Source organism: Tupaia chinensis, unplaced genomic scaffold (assembly GCF_000334495.1).
Source record: "Tupaia chinensis unplaced genomic scaffold, TupChi_1.0 Scaffold000044_1, whole genome shotgun sequence".
Taxonomy (NCBI): Eukaryota; Metazoa; Chordata; class Mammalia; order Scandentia; family Tupaiidae; genus Tupaia; species Tupaia belangeri.
The window spans coordinates 1198087-1221484 of NW_006159500.1; the positions used below are offsets into that span (position 1 = coordinate 1198087).

The 23398-nt window shown below is 36.0% G+C and overlaps 1 protein-coding gene and 1 pseudogene across 3 annotated transcripts in view; one reads left to right on the forward strand and one right to left on the reverse strand.

Moving 5' to 3' along the window:
• Window positions 1–256: 256 nt before the first annotated feature.
• The window catches only part of PHTF2 (putative homeodomain transcription factor 2), a 145240-nt gene continuing 122098 nt past the window's right edge, over window positions 257–23398 (reverse strand). For all 3 annotated transcript variants that reach the window (XM_027773316.1, XM_027773313.1, XM_027773315.1), the window contains 7 exons: window positions 17392–17664; window positions 17036–17167; window positions 14081–14167; window positions 9289–9444; window positions 7246–7341; window positions 4309–4434; window positions 257–2657 (listed from right to left, as the gene is read on the reverse strand). In XM_027773316.1, the coding sequence (XP_027629117.1) occupies window positions 2637–2657; window positions 4309–4434; window positions 7246–7341; window positions 9289–9444; window positions 14081–14167; window positions 17036–17167; window positions 17392–17664 (891 nt within the window). In that variant the 3' untranslated portion in view covers window positions 257–2636. The remainder of the gene's footprint in view (window positions 2658–4308; window positions 4435–7245; window positions 7342–9288; window positions 9445–14080; window positions 14168–17035; window positions 17168–17391; window positions 17665–23398) is intronic.
• Window positions 20275–21835, forward strand: LOC102503292 (26S proteasome regulatory subunit 4 pseudogene; annotated as a pseudogene).

Consider the following 23398-nt stretch of genomic DNA (forward strand, 5'->3'; position numbering starts at 1 on the left):
GCTACATCCAGTTTTCTGTATTCAAATACAAATAAATAAGAAAACATTAGTAATGAAGTATCATTTTTGGTGATAAAAAGGAGGCAGTATTTATTCTTCTTTCATGTCTGAGAATCATAATGAAATCTAAAATATGAGGAAGCTTTAAAAATGTAGTTTTTACTCCTCCCAAATCTAACAGCTGTAACTAAGTTTATGAAATAATCAGCATAAAATTACAACAGAAATATATGACTTGAAAATTAAAACAAAACACTGTCAGTCATAGAATGTTTTATTTTAAATTTGCTGTTCAAACTTTCAAATACAACACATGTGGCAAAGAAACAACAGTTAACACACAACATCTGCCACAATTCTATCTCTGAATTGTCTTTTCTATATAATGTGATATCTTACAATTTCTTTCAATTTCTTACATTCATGGTATTCTTAAAGGCAGCAATGTCAATTTTTCTAATTTGAGAACAGTTCTCTTAATGTTATGAAACTGCTTAAAATGGGAACGTTTTCCTTTTACTATTCAAATGCTGCCCACATTATTGACATAATTCAACATATTCATAAGTTGTTGAGAGGTATACTGCACTTAATCAACCCTCAACTCTAAGTTAAACTGAACTTCAGTCTAAAACAAGCATTTTCCTAAATCAGTATACTCAGCTATTTTTCTCAAAAATATTTCCATTCTGAAATAAGTTTTTTTTTGAGATACAATAGTTTCATCTTTTATTCCTAACAGAACTCATGCTGTACTTTTTTTTTTTCTCAAAATATATTTGATATATTCTGTGCAAAATGTTAAGTTCTGTATAGGTATGTACCTTATTTTGAAAAAGTTTATAAAATATAATTCCTAAAAACAACCTCAACATTAGACAAGTAGAGGAAGAAGAAACATATCAGACAAAGCCTAATTGTTCACATGAGAAACTAAATATGTTCTTAAAGCTCCAGTAATACATTCCTTGAAAAAACTCAGAATGCACTTTGGTCATTATTAAACACATTAGAACATAAGAAATAAAACAAAATTTTTTCTGTGGTTTTCTACAGGAAGAAAATACACTACATAATGAGGCTAGATTGAGGCTGATCAAGAGGAATGGTAAGAGCAAAGTAACGTGACATGGCTCTGTTCTCCACACGATCCTGACTTTAAGATTATGATCTGGGGATCAGAACTGCACCAAGCCAAGAAATTATTTACAATTAATTATTTTAAATTCTTCAAACACCGTAAAAATATGAGGATAGTCAACATGATACACTATGCACCAAGAAAGGCCTAGATTGTTTCAAATAAAGGTTTTTAAAAATCAGATGTCCAGTTTAAAAACAAATTGCAAAAATATTGCATGTTTCATGAAATTCCTAAAACACTCTCGACTGTACAAATATGACAACTTAAAATCAAGGCCCAATGTAAGAAACTATCATATTCGCCCTATTTACCTAACATGCCAACATGATAAGTTCTCATCGGACACTAGGTATATTATTTTGCAGAGGATGTGGTGGTTACCCTTCTAGGTTAAAAGCATCTAAAATAGCCCTTATATAATGGGGGTGGGGGCAATGCACCAGATTAAGTTTAGAGGGATAGAGTTTGCAAGCTGAAGCTGTTTTCTTTGAAAATTTGGATATAGTTTTATAAATAGCAATCAGAGGAATCTTTTACTGATTCTTCACCTTATTCTCAAGTTGTTCACTTAAGCGTGGTATGACTAGCATACACTATAGTGTACCATGGGGAGAAAATTATTTTACTTGAGTAAACATAACGTACTTTAGTAATATCAATAGGCACTTCACTTGTGAGATGAGTATATACCTCACTCAAAAGGATACCAATATCATGCCCTAGTACACTATAACATATCCCATATAAAGATACGCATTGAAAGTAACAATTTTAAAAAGTGCACATTTTGAGCATGCACAGTTGGAGCTGTGCAAACAGCCCAGTGTTTCAAATAAATACAATTATTACTAGTTAATTTTTATCAAAATATCTTACAGTATGGTAACCATTTACAATTATTGCTCTATTACGAGTTTTTTCATCAAAGAGCACTTGTTGACCTGTTATACAATACCATATATATTAATACTGAAGGGTGTTTAAACTGCAGCTTAATCAGTTTAGATCCTGGCATTGTCACGAAATAATTCAAAAGAAACCCTGATTAGATCTTGCTACCAAAGAACATGCTGTATGTTTTTGGCTGAGTCCAATGCAATTTTCCAAAGCTAAAGATTTTTTCCTCAAGTAAGGCAAGTTCACGGCAATGATGGAGAAACGGTGCTTAGCAATGGCTTCTATTTTCACAATATGTCACTCTGTCAATTATTCATGAACAATTACCAGGATCTCAAGTATATGGGTATCAGTTTTATCACCCTTTCAACATCTAAATACATCAATGCTTAAAAATAAAATATAAAGCCTAAAATAAATGTAAAAAAAGAACAGTGAACAAGTAAAATAAATATAAGAATTGCACGAGACAGTCTGATGTAAACACTTCAATTTCCCAGCTGAGATTCCTGTAGCAAAGAATCAGGGACTGCTGTCAGGCAACTTAGTCAGTACTCTTATTCTGGAAAAGAGGCTACATCCTTTCTGTGAATTGTCATGATTTAATCTTCCACAGCTAGAGGAAAAACAAACAAACAGAAATAGTGACTATCATAGTGAGTTTTAATATCAAAATTTAAATTATATAATCCTTTTTCAAAAAAAGTATTTAATTTTATTTATTTTTTAATTAGATCACAGAGAGACAGAGAGAGAAGGAACGTGAGAAAGCAAAGCTGCCAGTTTGGGACTCGAATCGCAGTCGGCCATGCGGGAATCCAGCGCCTTTACCACCACACCACCTGCTGGCCCCCATATAATGCTATTTTAAAAATTTCATTCATGGGGACCAGTGGATGGCATAATGGTTGCGTCACTAGACTCCCATATAGTCAACTACAGTTTTGGTTCCAGACACAGTGGCTTAAAATTCATGCCAGGTGTGTGCGTGCATGCCCAAAATCCCAAGAGAAAACTGGAGAGGGGTTTGTGCTGTGGCCAGCCCCCCTGGGAGGTGATTTCTCGCTTTTTGTCTCTCTGGTGAGTGTATGTGACCTAGAGTAGGAAAACTCTCAAAAAAAAATTTTTTTTTTCATTCACGAATAAGTGCAGGTTCCAATATTTTAACTCTTTCATCATTCTGTTTCTAAGAACTGACCTTAAACACAAACAAAAGTATGAAAATCAAAATTTTCTTTCTTTTTTCATTGGGAATGTCAATATACGTGTATGCTACTTATTTAACATGACTTTCCACTACACCTTCTTAGTAGCAGTACATATACTGGAAGACATATGCATTGTTTCATAGATAATAATATAACTTTTGGCCAGAAATAGAATTAGAATTCTTCTTTTTCTTTACTATCACCTAAAAAATTCAGATTATATGAGAAATGTCCAAAAGATCAGAGAAGCCAACAGATACTGTGGAAAGTAAGGGCCTATATCCCACATGGCTGAATCTGAGTTCGAGTCTTGGACCCAGCAGGTTAAAAAACACGCTAGTTAAGTGTGTTCATGTGCCTAAAATCCCAAGAGGAGAATGGAGAAGAAGAGATTGTGGTGTGACCATCCCCTCGGGTGACAATATCTCACTTTCCTTCTCCCTCTCTTTGTCCCTGGACAGCACATGTGCCCTATAACAATAACAAGTTAAAAAAAAAAAAGTTCTTCGAAAATGTATATTTTAAAATAACTATGCACAGATTACAACAATTTTTTGCAACAAAATAAAACAAGTAGTTTCACTTTTCCACAAACTTTTTGAAGACCCTGCATAAGAGTAAAAAATAAATGATCCTGTGCAAGGATCCTATTTATAATGAATACTGTTCTAAATTAGGAGTGCTAGTAGTATTATAAGCTATAAATATATATTGTTCTTTAAAATTAAAAGTGAAATTATCTTCACTAATCGTGTATGATCTTATCAAAATGACACCATTATGGTGCATGTGAGAAGAGTGTGACAGAACAGGAACAGACGATGGGTGCAGCAGTAAGACAACAGACCTACACAGGGAAGATTGTGGTCTGTGTCCTGTACACACATGTCTATGATCCAGGCCAGCTGAGACTAGGGGTGGACTGTAACTTGAGGACACTGTTAGGGTGTCTGCTCCTCTCTCTCTCAGAGAAAATAAAGTTAAAGAAACTGTTAGGGTAAAATAAGTGTCAAGAAAATTCCATAGGGTGCTAAGAAAAATATACTTTGAAGCTTTTACCTTTAAATTAAATCCAAGCAAGTCACTGATAACACCAGAAACAGCTGACAGGATGACAACCTGGGTGATATTATAAAGCAGCGGATTCATCGTAAGCCCATATAATCTAAAGGGACTATCCAATTCCTAGCAGAAGAGAAAAAAAAAAAAACATTAGTTCCAGATCCAATAAGACTTATTAGTTAAAACTAATTCAGAGCAATATACAATGAAGATTTTAAAAGACACTCTTTTTTAAAGTTATAAATGCTTTTAGAAAGGATAAGCTTGGTTAAACTTGAAATAAGTAAATTTTAGCAGTAGTTTTAATTTTTTAAATAAAAGAGACTTCCTTTAAAAGACTGCTGTAACTAAATTTGTATCTGATGTTCCAAAGGAATGATTAGCAAAGTATTTATGGTGGCTATAAAGACATTAGAGAATACTTTTTAGCGTAAGAGCTAAAATAGAAACCAAAAGCTTTATCTTTTTACAGAAGAATCAGACATTTAATAAGCTAAATTTTCTGACAATATTAATATATAAGTAAAAACCACTCTTAGAGTTAATTCAAGTTCAAATACAATTATGTGTTGCTCAGTGACAGGAACACATTCTGAGAAAGATGTTAGGTGATTTTGTCACTTTGAGAACGTCATCATGTTCTTAGACAAACTTAGACGGCATAGCCCCCTAGATACCCAGGGTATATAATAGCTTATTATCTAATAAGACCACCACACCCTACATGCAGTCAACTGTTGACTAAAATGTTATGTGGTGTATCAACTATACATAGATTAATTAACTGACTGACTCAAATATATAAAATTCTACTTTATTCCAGGGCTATATAATTCTACTCTATGTTGGGAAGTTAAGATTCAGTCCCTTAGGGGACCAGCAGGTGGCGTGGTGGTTAAGGCTCTGGACACTCCCACATGGCCGACCAAGGTTCGAGTCCTGAATCTGGTGGCTTGCTTTCTTGCTTCCTCTCTCTCTCATGCTGAAACTCTGTCTCTCTCTGGTAAAATTAAAAAATGAATGAGTAAATAAAATAAATAATAGTTAAAAAAAAAAAAAAGATTCAGTCCCTGAGATAAAGCACTAGAGTTTAGAGAACATGCAAAAAAACCCCTCAAATATGGAGTCCCATTACAGAAGTGTGGATAAAAAGGAGTAGACCCAAAAAGGCGGGCACTTCTAACACTTCATGGGTGGGGGAGAATAGGTATTCCATAAGACAAGAACACGACACATCTGAATTGCTCCAGATTGCTCAGCATGGCTTAAGCCCAAGTACAAGGAAGGAAGTGTTTTATACTTATAAAGCTGGCTACTTAAGTCAAAACTATGTTTAGGCAGAATGCGCTGACAGACTGACACTAAAGGAATTTACTACAGAGAGGAACAGCATATCAGCTGTGCGTGTGAGAAAGATCACTAGGTCAGCAATGTGGAAAACAGATTAGAGAGCAGTGAGATCCAGAAGCAGGAATAGTTTTAAGGAATTTAGTGTATAATAAACTCTGGAGATAGAGCAGTATTGACAGGATAGAGGAGACAAACTGGAAGAAAACTGAGAAGCTGAATCATGGGCCTGAGCGTTTCCTGACCACAAACAATAAGAGAGAAGGTATCTACCTTAGGTCCTAGGTTTCGCAGTAGGTGACCATGTGTGATCAAGAAGGATCACACCATTGTGCTTTGTATTCTAGCTATTTTTATACTTCCCTCCAGTCGGAGAGTATGGCTGCTCATTAAATCTCATATTTACAGCCCTCTCTTTTCTAGCGCAGTGCCTACACTCTTGTCTGTGTTGTCTTGCTTATTATTTAAATACCATGGTCTTCCTCAGGAAACTTAAATGTATTTACTTTATTATGCCCCTTGCCCCCACCTCAGCTTCCAAACTCTTTCAAGGCTTAATATACTATGAGGTGCAGTCTGCACCCAATTAATATTTTTTAGTTGACTGCAGAATTAACCATAACACTGAGCCGCAACTAATTCCATACCATTTTTTTCTGAAAACTTCTGAATATCTCTAAGAACTATATTCAACTGATCACAGAAATTGAGCTTTTAAAAGAATTTTCCTTTTAAGAAAGAACATTTCTAACACTGCAGAGCAGTGGTAAAAATATTTTATTAAATTACTCCCAAAAGCTATTATTACGAGTCAAATATAAAGAACACAAAACTGTATTTTTTAATACCAAAAATGAATTGAAAGTTAAATCTTTATTGTTAATATGTATTTATTATAATAATCATATATTACCATGTTTTAAACTAAAGTCAAGCAAATAAGTGCTTTGAGAAATACAAAAAAAAAAAAATTTCCAAGTTAACATACAAACATTTGGAAACCAGCAGTTAGCGTAATGGCTGTCGCTGGACTCCCATGTAGTCGACCGCGGTTTGTGTCCTGGACCCGGTGACTTAAAACTCACGCCGGGCGCGTGTGCGTGTGTGCCCAAGATCCCAAGAGGAGAATGGAGGAGAAGGGATTGCGGCATGACCATCCCCTCTGGAGGGTGCCCTATAGCAAAAACCTCTCAAAAAAAAAAAAAAAAAAAAAAAAAAAAAAAACCAAAATTTTAAGTTTTAAGAAGCATGGGGCCAACAGATGGTGTGGTGGTTAAGGGCGCTGGACTCACACATGGCTGACCACTTTTCAAGTCCCAAACCTAGCGGCTTGCTTTTTCTCTTTCTCTCCCCCTTACCCCCACCAAATTAAAATAAACAAACAATCAAAGTTAATAATTTCAAATAAATTATTTGGGTTACTTTGATTATTTTTGCAATGAGAAATAAAATGTAAATTGCATGAATGTGTGTGAATATAATTTGGAAGCAATTTAGGTGATCATGAAAACCAAAAACAAAGTAGTACCTACTCTGTAACAGAAGACTAAGATTCTACATTGCATCCATTTTCAGTTTTATTCTTACCTTTAGCAACTTAGTAGCCAGCTTTAAAACATTATTCACTAGTGTCAGTTCCTCTTTTTTGTTAGGTTTCTTCTCCATTTTCAAGTAGAGGTTTATCTTTTATAAGAAACAGTAAAGAAAAATACTAAACACCATAATAATTATACATTTTAAAAGGACTTGAAAGATACTTACTAAAATACTAACTGTGATTCTCTGGGCATTAAGATTATAGATAATTTTAATATTCTTTATACCTTATATTTCAAATTTCCTATAATAAACTTATTTTATAATAAAAATAATGTTAAATACTTTTTAATTTAATTTTTCCTTTTTTGCTAGAGGGGTTTTGCACTTGGTAGAGAGAGACAAAGACACAAAGAGAGGGAAAGAAAAGAAAGCACCCTCCATGGAGAACGGTCACTCAGCAGTCCCTTCTGTTTCTACCTCCTTTGGGGATTTGCGGCATGCATGTACTTGCACCCTGCATGTTTCTCAAGCTGCTGGGTCTGGGGCTTTAACTGTGTGGTCAGTCACATGGGGTCCATCCACCCCAACTATCAGGCCACAAAGCTATTCCAGTACTTTTAAAAAATAATCATTTGGGGACCAGTATAAATGGTTATGTCACTGGTCTCCCACGTAGCTGACGGTGGTTCAAGTCCTAAATCTGGAGGCTTCAACTCACGCCAGGTATGTGTGGGTGCATGCCAAAAATCCTGACAGAAGAAGGGATTGTGGCATGGCCATCCTTCATTTTCTGTCTCTCTCTGTCTCTCTGGTGAGTGCACATGCCCTATAGCAAAAATTTCTCTAAAACGAAACAAAAATATTCACTTCTTTTTCTTTCATGAGAGAGAGAAGAAGACAGGAACTCCTGACATAGTCTTGCTACACCACAATCCTCCCCCATGCCTTCCAGCCAGGGCGACAGGCATGTGCCCTGTCTGTCCAGGTTGACCCAGGATCCAAACCCAGGTCTCCTGTGAGTCTTCGTATTGCACAGTGGCACTCTACAACCTGTACCCTGTTGCTGGGCCTTAAACACTCTCTAAATGTAATCAAAAGCCAAAACAAAAAAGATTTGGATGGCACTGTTTAAAAGGCAAGACACTTTAGTTGCAGAGTCAAACCAACTTAAAGAATGAATAATAATGACAATAAACTACATCAATTGGTTTGTGACTTCTTATTTTGAAAGCTACTAAGAAAACTGAATTTTTTTGTTATCCACTCTGTTTAGACAACTTTGGGGTACCTGCCCTGCCTATAGTTCCTGTCTTTGAAAAATGCTCTAAGACTGTGGAAGAAGCAGGCCTAAGCAGTTGTGTTTCTCCCATTTAATTATACCTTCCCATCCCCAATCTGGCAGCCACATCTGATTAGGCTGGGGTATACCCCCAAAATTCATGCTGAGACAAAACAAAACCATATATAACCAAAATTACAGGGTAAGCAGGTCTACAGAAGAACATTTGAAGAAAGGCAGAGAAGAGCAGAAATGAGAAACTACTACCTTTAGAACAAGTTAAAAGGAAGTGACTCAATTTGTCCAATTCTATGAGGTCCAAGTATACTTTCTAAGAGATCTTTATCTCTGTTGGCTACTCTCCCTTTCCCCCTTTGAGCATTTGACAGGGTTACTGATTCTTTAAAATCAAACTGTCCCAAACTAAACTATCCAGCCAGTTCACTGACAATGTTTCTTTATATAATTTCTACAAAATATGAGAGAAAAATAATTAACAAATTTAAACAAAACAAAATCAACCTTTGAAATCATTATGCTTTTATTTTTTCTATTGAATAGGAATTCGTACATATGTGAATGTGGATTCTATGCTGCAAAGCAAACATATCATACTCATGGTTTAAAAATCCATCATTTCTATAAATGGTACTGTCTTATCAAATGAAAATGGGCCTAAAAACAGTGGATTGCATTTAACATCTGAATCAAGGCAGAAACATGTTTCTGAAAAGCATGAAGTAAACAAAAACATTTTAACCTAATATGTAGATCAGACATTAACTTATAATATGATAAAGATGCATACTCACCTGTTCAGTAAGTAATATTGAGGTATTGCTATATTTTTTACTTGTTTCTGATCCAAGAGTAACAAATCTCAGAAGGAAAAGTGTTAAGGAGATGCACCAGATTACCAGTTCCCAATTGTAGTGACAATCAAGGAAGATCTCATGGACATGAAGCAGCTAAAAGTGTACAAAGAAAGGCACATGAAGCAGCAATGTGATTCAAACAATTTCTTTTTTAAAGAAAAATATTTACTTCATGTAGACTGTTCATATATGTATTATTACATTTGGAACACCCTCTGCATTCATTATCAAGTATTTTAAGCACTTCAAAAGTATACAGTACAATGTATCAATATCCAGGGGGCCTTGATTTAGTTTTGTGAAATCTAACACATTTTACAATATTTATTTCAGGTTTTTGAAAAATGAAACATCACAGAGTCAGAGGATACCCTTTAAAATTCTTCCCTCATCCTCATCTCTAGTACCAAGAATCCCACCCTGGAGGTAATAAATCCTTTATCTTTTCCGTAAAGGCTTTTTATTTTAGCTACATATACATCCTTAAAGACATTACCATGAAAGAACCAACACAATTTACTGGCTTATCCTACCAATTACTATATATTTTGTTGTTCCAATGTTGTAAAAATGTTTTTATTATAATATGTGTCCCCTTGTACACATGCAAAACTTTCTCTAGGAGTTAATATCAGCGGAGTAAAATTACTGGGTACTTGGGTATTGCTATCTTCAACTTTATTAGATACTGCCTATTTATCTCTAAAACAGTTGTACTAATTTATACTGTCAGGCAGTGCATTAGAATTCTCTTTGTTCTCATTTTTGTCCTTACTTGTTATTATCCATCTTCTTAACATCTGCTAAATCTGATAGGCATAAAATGCTCTTTCACTGTTTTTACTTTTCCTCACACTTAGTGAGGATGAATATGTTTCATATACTTACTGGTCACTGGGTTCCTCTCCTGTGAATTATCTCTTTGTATTCTATATCCTCCATCAAAATGCTGACTAGAAGTAGTACAGAGGGTAAGCTTATTCCTGATTTTCAAGTAAGTAACTCAATAATATCATTATATACAATGTTTGCTCTAAATTTTATAAGATGTACTCTATCAGATTAGGCTAGTGCTTCCAAGTCCTTGTATCATGAATCACTACTGAACATTTGTAAAGTCTTTTCCCTTTTTTTTTAATGCTAGAGGGTGTGTGCAATATTGCTTGGGGAGAGTGAGCTCACCAGAGAGAGTATGGCCTGGTCACACCACAATCCTTCTTCCTCTTTTCTCCATTCCACCAGGATTCGGGGCACACATGCACACGTGCCCAGTTTGTTTTTCAAGTTGCTAGGGCTGGGATTCAAACTGCAGTCAGCCATGAGGGATCTGGCTCCTCACGCAGTGCTTAACCACTGCACTATGAGGCTAGCTCTGTAAATTACTGGGTCATCAGAAAAGGTAGGACGTGTTTTTTAATGCAAAAATGCATCATGAATTTTCTGACAACCTACTACAGTTTATCTATTGACATGACTGTGTTTTCACTTCTTTCAATCAACTACAGAAACTTAAAATGACAAGAATTGATTTTTGAAAGTCTGTGTTTCAGGGATAAACTGTCTTGACCATGGTATATTTATTGTTACCGAATCTCTGGCTTCACTTCCCTAGTATTGAGAAATTCCGTATCTAAGTTAGTAAATGTAATTCATTTATAGTTTTCCATTTTTATACCATCTCTCTGATATTCATATGAGTTATATTAGCCACACAAAATGGGTCGAGGATTATTTTTCTGTTCTCTAAAGATTTGGATTATTTGTCTATTTTAATATTTTTTATAAAATTTACCTATAAAACCCCATGGGCCTAAATTTGTGTTGATAGCATATTTTAAACTACTAAATCAATACTACTATTGCTTTTAGGTTTCCTCTAGTTTTCAGTTACTTTTTTCAGTCAGTTTTAATAAACTATGCATTTCTACAAATTTGTCTACCTCAGTTTTCAATTTTAATGGCACAAAGCAATTCATACTAGTATTCTTTTTAAAAAATTCTCATCTTGCCAGTAGTTTTCAGTTTAATACTATGCTTTTTTGAAGCATTTACTTCTAAATATGTTTTTAAACCTCCAAATGTATGATACTTTTGTTGTTGTCATTTTATACTTTGACTGCATTACAGCTAGATCATGTGGTCTGAATGGGGTCAGTCATTTGGTATAGAAAATTATTTTGTAGTTTAGTACATGGAGACGTTTTAGAGAACCTCCTTGTGCCTGAAAAGAATTTCTTTAATTAAAAAAAAAAAAATCCCTAGTCTCTCTCCAAATACCACTCTCCCCTACTCTTCTCTCCTGGAATTCCTATTAGACACATGTTGAATCTCTACCTGTGTCTCATTATATCCTTTTCTCTTTCCATCCCTTTATTGCTGTCCTTTATTTTTAGATCATTTCTTCCAACTCTCAGTTCATCAAATTTCTTTGCTGTCTTTATTTATTCTGTTCATTGTGTTTTTAATGTCAATAACCATATTTTTCATTTCTCCCAAGTACTGTATGGCTCTTTCTCAAATCTGTTTATTCATTTTTCATAGTGCTACCTATACCTTTAGTCATTTTAACAAACATACTTTCTATCTAGTAAGTTCACTAAATGGCTAGAGATCTAATCCTACTGCTGGTGGTCTGCTGACTTACTCATGTTGGATTGTTTCAAGTGTTTTGAAATCTGAAATCTGAAAATCCTGTCAGGTCTATACTGAAGTTCCATATTCTTGGCCAGTCTTGGTATTGTTTCTCCTAGGTATCCAGGGGCCTAGGACTGCTTTTTATATTAACTTAATGACATGGGGGATACAGGACAAAGATGTGTTATATCAATTTGGGCCCTAAATCTGTAATAAAAGCAACCTACAGTAATATATTTTTAGGAGAGATTTTCCCCCTTTCCATGCCATCCTGAGTCCACAAGAACTTCTTTATGGTGTTCCTGTGCTGTGAGACAAACCGTTTTTTAAAATTTACCTTTTCACTGAGGCTGCAGATCTTAGAGGATTCTGACTTCAGATGTGAATATGCGTAGAGATATACACCAGTAAGGCCTTATATCCTGTCCTTACTTGAGCATAAAATTTCTCGAGGATATGATATTAAGATTGACAATGTATCTAAAACTCTTATTCTAGGATTGTCATATGTTAATGCATATACTTAAATGTTCTGGTATTAGTTTTATAATCTCTTCATTGTTGATCCTTTACTGTCTTGTGAGCTCAGCTATGCAAAAATGTATATAGAAAAGCTCACGTATGTATATTAAAAAGCTGGGTTTTCAGGGCCACAAGGTGGCATGGTGGTTGGGGTGCTGAATTTCCACTTCAACCATGGTTAGAATCTGGACCCAGTGGTCTGGGGGCCAAGCCAGGCATGTGTGCTTATGCACATTCCCCAAGATGGAATGGAGAAGAAGGGCTTGGCTGGGGACGGGGGCGGGGGGATTCCTCACTTTCTCTCTCTGTTTCTAGTGTGCACAATACACCCTATGGCAAACACCTTAAAAAAAAGTTTACCCCTCCCCAGCATTGTTTAGTATTTTAAATCAGAAGAGAGTTGGCTCATGCATAGTACTTGGGTGGTTGGATCACACATGGCTGACTACATGGTTTCAAGCCCAGACCTCATGTGTATGTGAGTGCCCAAAATCTCAAAAGGTGTGAGAAAAGAGAAGAGATTATGGTGTGAGCATGCCCTATGGGGGTGTGTGGGGATGCTTTTATTTTCCCTCTTTCTCTCTCTCCAGAAAGTGTACATGCTCTCTTGCAAAATAAAAAAAGGCAAAATTTTCATGTATTCTAGTATATCATACTACCTAAAATAAAATTTTGCATTGTACTTTGTAGCATAGAATATATCCTGAGTTACTTCTGTACTTCAGACTAATCTGAGATTTCTTTATCAGAATATGTAGCAGTCAAGAAACAATGACAATTCAGTTATGAAATTAAACAATTAGTATTAAATGTGTCTAAGTCAGATTTGTGTAATAATTTTACAACTTATATATTTGTTCTGGGAATTAGACTCTAAAAAAAATTAATTACTATATGTTGATTCAATGAGCATCTGAGTATACACTCACTGTTCATGACACAGATAAAGTGCATGTACTTATCCTACTAAAAAAAACCTGATAAAGTCCATTTCAAAACCTACTTGTGTAAGTAGACTTACTTACATCATTGCTTTGATTCCTTTTTAAGTTTTATAAATCTGATTGTTTAATTTCTTTTTCTTTAAGAATCATTTTAACTTGGGACCAGCGATTGGCGTCATGGCTATGTGGCTGGACTCCCATGTAGTCGACCGCAGTTCGAGTCCTGGACCCGATGGCTTAAACTCACGCCGGGCGCGTGTGCATTTGTGCCCAAGATCCCAAGAGGAGAATGGAGAAGGGACTGTGGCGTGACCATCCCCCCTGGGGGGTGATTTCTCGCTTTCTGTCTCTATGTCTCTCTCTGTTTGTCTGGCGAGCGCACGCACCCTATAGCGAAAAACCTCAAAAAAAAAAAAAAAAAAAAAAAAAAATCATTTTAACTTTATTTATTTATTTTAAAATTTTGACCAGGGAGGGACAGAGTAAGAGCGAGAGAGACAGTGAGAAAGCAAGTCACCAGGTCTGGGACTCGAACAGCAATCTGTCATGTGGGAGTCCAGCACCCTTAACCACCACGCCACCTGCCAGCCCTTGATTATTTAATTTCTATATGGAGCAAGTTAACTCACCTGGGCACAACAGATAAATACAACTGATATGGTCAACAGGAAAGCAGATGAAACTATTACATCAACTGATCGCTGAGGACCTCGACGCTGTAGAGGTGGGAGGGAAAAAGAGAAAACACGTTTAAATGTATTTGCTAATTAGTAGTTAATTTCCATACTTTCAATTAAGGTGTTGATCCATCATTGCAGGTTCATCATAGCTAACAATGTTGAAAATATACCTAATTTGTCAAATATTAATTATAATGTGCTGCAATTTCCTGAGTGAGGGTTTTGAACAATGTGAACATGGTGCTTACACAGGATAGAATTCTTAGTATAACTTAAATATTGGGTTACCAGAAAAGTTATGGTGTATTTTTCTATGCAAAAATGCATAACTTTTCTGATGATCCAATAGTTCATTTTGTCAAACACTAATAATTCATTCAACAAATGAGTCTTGACCACGTATTTAGAACGAGACACCATGATAGGTGCTGGAATTATAGCTAAAAATGAAAGAGGCATGATCTTTACTTTCACAGGCACTAGAAAGGAGAGCAAGATATCACGCTCATAATCACAGATATTAATAATCACAGATATGAGTGAAAAACTGTGATGAGTGCTATGAAGGAAAGATATAGAATGCTTTGAGACAATTGGCAGGGAGACTTAGTTTCAGGTGTTAGGAGTATCAGTCTGGGAAAAGTTCCTTAAGGAAGTGATATTTACACTCAACTAAGGGGTAGGGGCCTGATGGCACATGGCAGTGTTCTAAGCACAAGAAGAGTATGTGTAAGAGTGTAATACAGGAAGGATCACAGTGCATTTAAAAAACAGATGTAGTACAGTGTGGCTGGAATGTAGTGGTTTAGGGGGCAAAATGAGATGAGAGAGACAAGCAGATAAAGCCGGGTCCTATATCATGAAGGGCATTATAAACGTCCAAAATGTTTTGTGCTTTGATCTAAGAACAACAGAGAACCTTCAATAAGTTTTACAAATCAGGACCAGCAGACAGTGTAACAGTAATGTAATGTTGCTGGACTCTCACGTAGTCAATCGTGGTTTGAGTCCAAGACCCAGCGGCTTGAAACTCATGCTGGGCATGTGTCCGTGCATGCCCAAAATCCCGAGAGGAGAAGGGATTGCAGCACGGCCATCCCCCATGGGGGTGGGGGTGGGGGTGATTTCTCACTTTCTATCTCTCTGACTCTTCAGCAAATACATACACATTTTATAGGAAAAAAACTCTCTTAAAAAAAGGGCTTACAAATTACATATCAAATCTACATTAAAAAATTAATTTCTGGAGTCAGAAAAAAGTATTGGAAAGAAGAAATATGAATGCTGAAAGGCCAGCTAAAAGGCAGTATAGTAGCCCAATGTAGAAGATGGATTAAAGTGTTAGAAATGGAAATAAAGAGAAGTAAATAAGTTTGTGATGTATTTTGGAAGTAGAAAGGATAGAAATTGGTGATAAACTGAATGCTGTTAATGCAAGAGAAGGAAGTAAGTACCAAGGATAATTTTTAGGTCTGGGCTTACATGATTTCCTCACTGAAGTGTAAGAACTTTCAATTCTTCCAGCGGCTTGAAACTCATGCTGGGCATGTGTCCGTGCATGCCCAAAATCCCGAGAGGAGAAGGGATTGCAGCACGGCCATCCCCCATGGGGGTGGGGGTGGGGGTGATTTCTCACTTTCTATCTCTCTGACTCTTCAGCAAATACATACACATTTTATAGGAAAAAAACTCTCTTAAAAAAAGGGCTTACAAATTACATATCAAATCTACATTAAAAAATTAATTTCTGGAGTCAGAAAAAAGTATTGGAAAGAAGAAATATGAATGCTGAAAGGCCAGCTAAAAGGCAGTATAGTAGCCCAATGTAGAAGATGGATTAAAGTGTTAGAAATGGAAATAAAGAGAAGTAAATAAGTTTGTGATGTATTTTGGAAGTAGAAAGGATAGAAATTGGTGATAAACTGAATGCTGTTAATGCAAGAGAAGGAAGTAAGTACCAAGGATAATTTTTAGGTCTGGGCTTACATGATTTCCTCACTGAAGTGTAAGAACTTTCAATTCTTCAATAGTGAAAGGCACATGGTTATCATTAAGTAAGTGTTTACTAAATAAAATAGTCAATGTACAAAAGAATGCAATATCTACTAAAATTAAAAATAAGGGGAAATTCTAGATGGATCCTCACTATGCCACACAACAAAGATCATATCCATCCCACCACAGAATAGAAGTATCAGTAGAAAAAACAATCCATGTCAATTTGCAGCATTTCCCAATGGATACTAACCAAGTTGAATTTAACAAATTAAACAGAACAATGAATGTTTAAAATGTAAGGATGGATAGTATCATTTTTAAAAAAAATTTCTTCCATTGTTACTTCAAAATAAAAAGCATTAAAGACCTAGGTATTTCAGAGGATACTTGGTCTTTGGGTCAATTTAATTAATATATAGACACTGTTTTAAATAAATGTTATTTGAATTTGCATAATTATTCCATGCATAATGAAATTCACTGGTACTTAGCAACAATAAAATACAGGAAAAAAATGTGTTTTCCTAAAACCAATTAAGATGTTTCCCTTTTCCTCCACAGTCTGTATATCTTCCTCCCAAAAACAGAATGATTATTAAAAATATCAAAGGAAAAGAATGGCATGAATAGGATGACTTAGAATTACGAGCTAATATTTTATAATAGTGATAGGTCACTTCAGTGAGCAGACTCTTGTTAGTTTTTTTTTTTAGAAGTCTTTTTTAAGTAGTGGGCTCCCTCTGCTGGTTTGTAAGAACAATGTAGGCAGAAACAACATACTCAATTCAACTTTTCAATGAGTAGAAGTTGGTGACTACATATTGAGATACATATGCACTGACAAAGAAATTGGAACTATCTGAGGGAACCAGCATGTTACGAATACTTTTATCACTACCATTCTACCTTAAGATAGGAACGAAGAGACAGCCACATTTTTATATTCTGTACTTTCTTCAACCGGAAATGAGGAACCTCAGATTTTCGAGCCCTCCTTGCAGATGTTAAATGTCCAAAGAGTTTTGCAAAAAGTAATCGCTAAAAAAAATTAAGATGAAGATTAATTTTTCAAGTAGATTACCACGGGGGAAGAGAGTTATCAACAAAATACGGACTGTTATAATTTTACTTGTTAAGTACTGTAAAGACAAAACAAAAATAATTAGGTCAAAATGATTTAATGCAAAACTAAAATATCTTAGGAATGTTCTGAATATTATAAAAAAAGATAAACTTTATTTAGAAGTCTGTATTATACCCACCTGTTTATAAGTTCTTTCTGCTACGCAGAGCAAAAAAAAGAAAATCCACACAAGAGACACACGAACCACAAAACTTATTATAACCATAGAAAAAACTATGACATCTTCATTAGAACCGAATGCAATCACATAAAGTTCTGAAGCGGAATGTGTTGTAAGTTGTTCCAAGTCTGTGGCTTGAGAGAGTCGGAACACAAATGGAGTTAAACCCAAGATCAGAGAGATTGCATTTCCAAAAATCTGGTATCCTATTCCTGGTATATGACTGTTCACCTTAAGGGGGCAGGAAAGAAAGGAAAAAAAGATTTTTTTAAAAGCATATATAAATTTCCTATATAGTAAATTCCTATTAAGAATTAATTTATAACAATATAAAATTATATTGCTAAAACATATTAGTTTAAATATAAGAATAATGAAATTTAAGTTCCATTCAAATTTGAGAACTTATTACTACACATAAAATGTTATTACTTCTTCATTATTAAAAACAGTTATCAGTACTCATTAAGCAGATATAAACATATTGACTATCTCAGTTTCATCCAGATCTTGAGGGAAAATAGTCTACATATCTCATTAATTTCAAAAGTTACAAATATTGGGGCCAGCAGGTGGTGTGGTGGTTAGAGGCACTGGATTCTCACATGGCTGACCTTGGTTCAAGTCCCTGACCTGGTGGCTTGCTTTCTTGCTTTCTCTTTCTCTCTCTGGTCAAATTAAAAAATACCGGGAACCAGCAGTTAGCATAATGGCTACGTCGCTGGACTCCCACGTAGTCGACCGCGGTTCGCGTCTCGGACCCGGTGGCTTAAATCTCACGCCGGGCGCGCGTGCCCAAGATCCCGAGAGGAGAATGGAGGAGAAGGGATTGCGGCGTGACCATCCCCCCTGGGGGGTGATTTCTCGCTTTCTGTCTCTATGTCTCTCTCTGTCTGGCGAGCGCACGCGCCCTATAGCGAAAACCTCTCCAAAAAAAAAAAAAAAACCCCAACAAATAGAATTAAATAAATAATTCTTTTATAAAAAGCTATAAATATTCACAAATCCATATTTATTAAAGAGAATAAGAACAGATGGTGCCACAGCAGTAAGGTGCAATGAATGCTCTATAAGGCTGACCCACGTGGGAGTGGTTCTGGGTTCACCTCCAGAAACCTTCCCGAATACACAGCACACATGTATACCCATGATCTGGACCTATTAAATAAATAATTCTTTTATAAAAAGCTATAAATATTCACAAATCCATATTTATTAAAGAGAATAAGAACAGATGGTGCCACAGCAGTAAGGTGCAATGAATGCTCTATAAGGCTGACCCACGTGGGAGTGGTTCTGGGTTCACCTCCAGAAACCTTCCCGAATACACAGCACACATGTATACCCATGATCTGGACCTAGCTCTGGCTGGGAGTGGGTTGCAGCATCAAATTCCTATTGAGGGTGTGCTCCCTATCTCTCTTGCTCATGAATAAATAGATAAAACATAAAAAAGATAGAATGAGAGCTCATACCATTTAACTTCACTTCATTAAATGAAAAACCTATAATCACATGTATTTGATAAATTTATAACCTGTGTTTTGCTTCAAAGACTACAATATACAAATAAATGTCTCCATAAACCAAAGTCATTTTTAGAGAAGAGTATGGTAGAGGGGGGAAGAGATCAAAAAGAAAGTGGGAAAAAGGTAGGAGAATTATAAAAAAGAAAATTAAAATTAAATAATGGTAAAATACAAGTTTCCAGGAACCAGCAGATGGGAGTAATGGTTACATTGCTGGACTCCCATGCAATCGATTGCGGTTCGATTCCAGACCTGGTAGCTTCAAACTCATGCCAAGCACATGTGTGTGTATGCCTAAGATCCGAAGAGAATGGAGACTGCAACATGGCCATCCACCCTGGGGGGTAATTATGGAGATTTATCACTTTCTCTCTCTTTCTCTCTGGTGGGCACATGTGCCCTATAGCAAAAATCTCTCTCTTAAAAATAATAAATAAATAAGGAGAAGCCACCTGCATTTGCGCCGTGAGCAATCTGTTTCAGGGGTTAGGAGAACTGAAAATTTTCTGCTCAGACTTCACCCTCCAGACTCTAAAATCTAGTGTGGGAGGATAATGGAACTGCAGAGGGACTGTAGATCACCTCCTGCACGCTTCTGAACGCTCAGATTTAACTTCAAGAATTAGGAAGAAATGTATAATCCATTAGATGACCAGAAACCACCACAGAGGCACAAGAATATGAGAAACCAAGAAAATATCTCTCCCCCAAGGGAAAAGAACAACTCCCCATCATCTACAGACAGTACAATGGAACGCATGAAAATGTCAGATAAAGTATTTGGAATATTCATATTGACAAAGCTAACAGAGATACAAGAGAAGAGAGACAATGAACTCCAGAACATACAGGAGAAAAGACAAGTTTCAGGAGTGAGGAAGTTCTTGCATGAGTTCGAAGAGGAAATACACACCATAAAAAGAGTCAAACAGAACTGTTAGAGATGAAGGCTGTAATACAGGAAATCAAAACCTCCTCTGAAAGTATTAAAAGCAGATTAGATCATGCAGAAGCTCGAATCTCAGATGTAGAAGATAGAACCTCTGACCTAGAAAAATTCACCAGAAAGACTGAGAAAATAATCCTGAAAAATGAGAATAATATAAAAAAAATACTAGATACCATTAAGTGCCCAAACATCTGGATAACTGGTATCCCAGAAGGTGAAGAAACTAATAAGGGCATTGATAATCTATTCCATGAAATCCTGGGGGAAAACTTGCCAAACCTAAAGAGGCACTCAAATATCCAGACCCAAGAAATACAAAGGACCACAAATAGAATTAACCCAAGGAGGAGTAGCTGAAGCAAGATGAGTCAAAGTGAGAGTGGTGGTCATGAAGGTGGTATGAAGGATGAAGGTCCTGGAGGTGGTATGAAGGATGACAAGAACAAGCAAAAGATACATTAACCTCCTGTCCCAACAAAAGTGGGGGGAAAAAAAAGAAGAAAACTAAGCGACCAGAAGCTGCCAGCAAACTGCCACTGGTAACACCTCACACACAGTGCAGGTTAAAATTACTGAAATTAGAGATAAGTAAAGCCTACCTTATCATGGAAGAAGAATTAATTAGAAATCAGGAACAGATGAAACCATTAGAAGAAAAGCAAGAGGAGGAAAGATCAAAAGTGGATGATCTGAGGAGGACCCCGATGTTGGTAGGAACCTTGTAAGAGATCATTGATGACAATCATGCCATCATGTCTACATCTGTGGGCTCAGAACACTATGTCAGCATTCTTTCATTTGTAAACAAGGATCTGTTGGAACCAGGCTGCTCAGTCCTGCTCAGCCACAAGGTGTATGCAGTGATAGGGATGCTTGGATCCCTTGGTCACAGTGAAGAAGGTGGAAAACGCCCCACAGGAGACCTATGCCGATATTGGGAAGTTGGACAACCAAACCCAGGAGATTAAGGAATCTGTGGTGCTTCCTCTCACCCAACCTGAATATTATGAAGAGACGGGTATAAAGTCTCCTAAAGGGGTCATTCTCTATGGTCCACCTCGCATAGATAAAACCTGATTAGCCAAAGCAGTTGCAAACCACAATTCAGCCACTTTCTTGAGAGCTGTTGGCTCTGAACTTATTCAGAAGTACTTGGGTGATAAGCCCAAACTTGCATGGGAATTGTTTTGAGCTGCTGAAGAAAACGCATGATCCATCATGTTTATTGATGAAATCAATGCCATTGGGACAAATTCTAGTGATGAAAGAGAAATTCAGTGAACAATGTTGGAACTGTTGAACCAGCTGGATGGATTTGATTAAAGGGGATATGTGAAAGTTATTATGGCCACAAACCGAATAGAGACTATACGAAAAAACCGAGAAGTGCATATTTCAGATTCACGCAAGCAGGATGACGCTGGCCAATGATGTAATCCTGGAAGACTTGACGTAAGCCCAGATAATCTAATCATGGCTAAGGATGACAACAAAGCAATTTGTATAGAAGCTGGCCTGATGGCCTTGAGAGAATGCAGAATAAAAGTAACAAATGAAGACTTCAAAAAATTTAAAGAAAATGTTCTTTATAAAAAACAAGAAGGAACCCTGAGAAGCTCTATCTCTAGTGAACCACCATGTTGCCCTCAGGAAAGTGGCTGGGAGTTTTCCTGACCCCAGTGAGGAACAAGGTTAGGAAAGTGTCCAGAGGAAGCCATGTTCTGACAGATTTTTACTATCAACTTCCCATGTGTCTTCTGGAGTGTGATGTGGAGGATGCCCACTAGGCAGCTTTTATCTGCTGGTCAGTGTGTAGAACTGTTTCCCAATAAAGCATGTTCTTAAACACACACAGACACACAGACAGACAGACACACACACACACACAATCAACCCAAGAAGTTCTCCAAGGCACATCATAGCCAGATTGACCAAAACCATAGACAGAGACAAGATAATAAAGTTGGCAAGAGAGAAACATCAAGTTACTTTCAAAGACTATCCCATCAGGCTAACCGCGGACTTCTCGTTGGAAACAATGTGAGCAAGGAAAAGAATGGGAAAATATATTCAAAATGTTGAGTGAAAAACAATTTCAATCAAGAATACTATGCCTGGCAAAATTATCTTTCATATGGGAAGAAAAGACAAAAACATTTTCGGATAAACAAAACCTGAAAGAATTTAAGAACACCAGAAAAACTAAAAACAGACACACAGAAATAAGAGCCCAAAAAACAACCAAGAAAATGGTCAACCTAATGGTAGAAACAAGTCTGGAGCTGAATGTTATCTTCCAGAATTTAAATGGAAAGATCAGACTACAACCTAAGAGAGATTAATTACATGTGACTAAACTGGTGAAATAGAATTCTATGACTTTTGACTAAAACATTATGGATTTTCTTCTATGTTTTGTTTCCCAGATTTAAGAATTTTTGTCTTCTCTTGAGCTGTTGATAGGTTCACCTACCTACTATTTGAACAGAATCCTATCTTCCTGGCTTCAAGTCTTAAGCAAACTTCTCCAAAAATTTTTTTATTTTGATTTATTAAAGCTAAAACTGCTTTTCTTGAAATTTAAAAAAATACATTAAAAATACCTATTTAATGACTGCAGTAAGTCATACAGCCTCAGCTAGATGCTACTTCATAGTATGTTCATTCTACTCACTGAGTTATATGCCTAACGTCAGATGTGTTCACAGATATGTATATATGAGCTGACCTTGCTATTGAAAGTATTTCATTAAGGTATTTTGTGAATCAATAAAATGTGAAAAAACAAAACAAAACAAGAGTTTATAATATGTTAGACTGGTAGAACTGAAAGGGATCTGAAATACCAAGTTCCTTTTTACTGAGTCATCTAAGAAGTAGATGATGGATTTTTTTTCCCCATGATTTTCTATGCAAAAACGTGTCATGACTTTTCTGATGACTCAATATATTATACAGTAGGTAATGAGATTATTCTGAGTGATCTGCCAGTTCACAAGTGGTTGAGAGAACGCACAGATAATTTGAAAACAAATGGAGTTATATTCAGGATTAGAGAGACTGTATTTCCAAAACTCTGGTAGAATACCAACTATACCTAAGTCTCAGTGACTTCCCAGTCACTGCTTTTAAGTGCTCACACTGAGCTATGCAAACATCAATTTCTGGACCCAGTTAGTATAAAAACAAATTTGCTAGTTTGATTATTTTCATATTTTATGCACTAATAAATTAATAAACCATATAGATGCAGAAAAGTAAGTTTTCATCAATGCCTGTATATATCTGGCAGTCCTTGAATTTTGCCACAAAAAAATAGGTAATTTTTAGATTTTTATCATCTGTTGGTCAGAATAATGAAAATACTAAAAGATCAGAGTAGTTTGTTGATAAATCATGGTTAAATCACAGATAATGCCAAATACACAAAAATAAATACTTTCTCAGAGTGAAGAAATAAGATGAGTAGGTTATTAATATAACACTT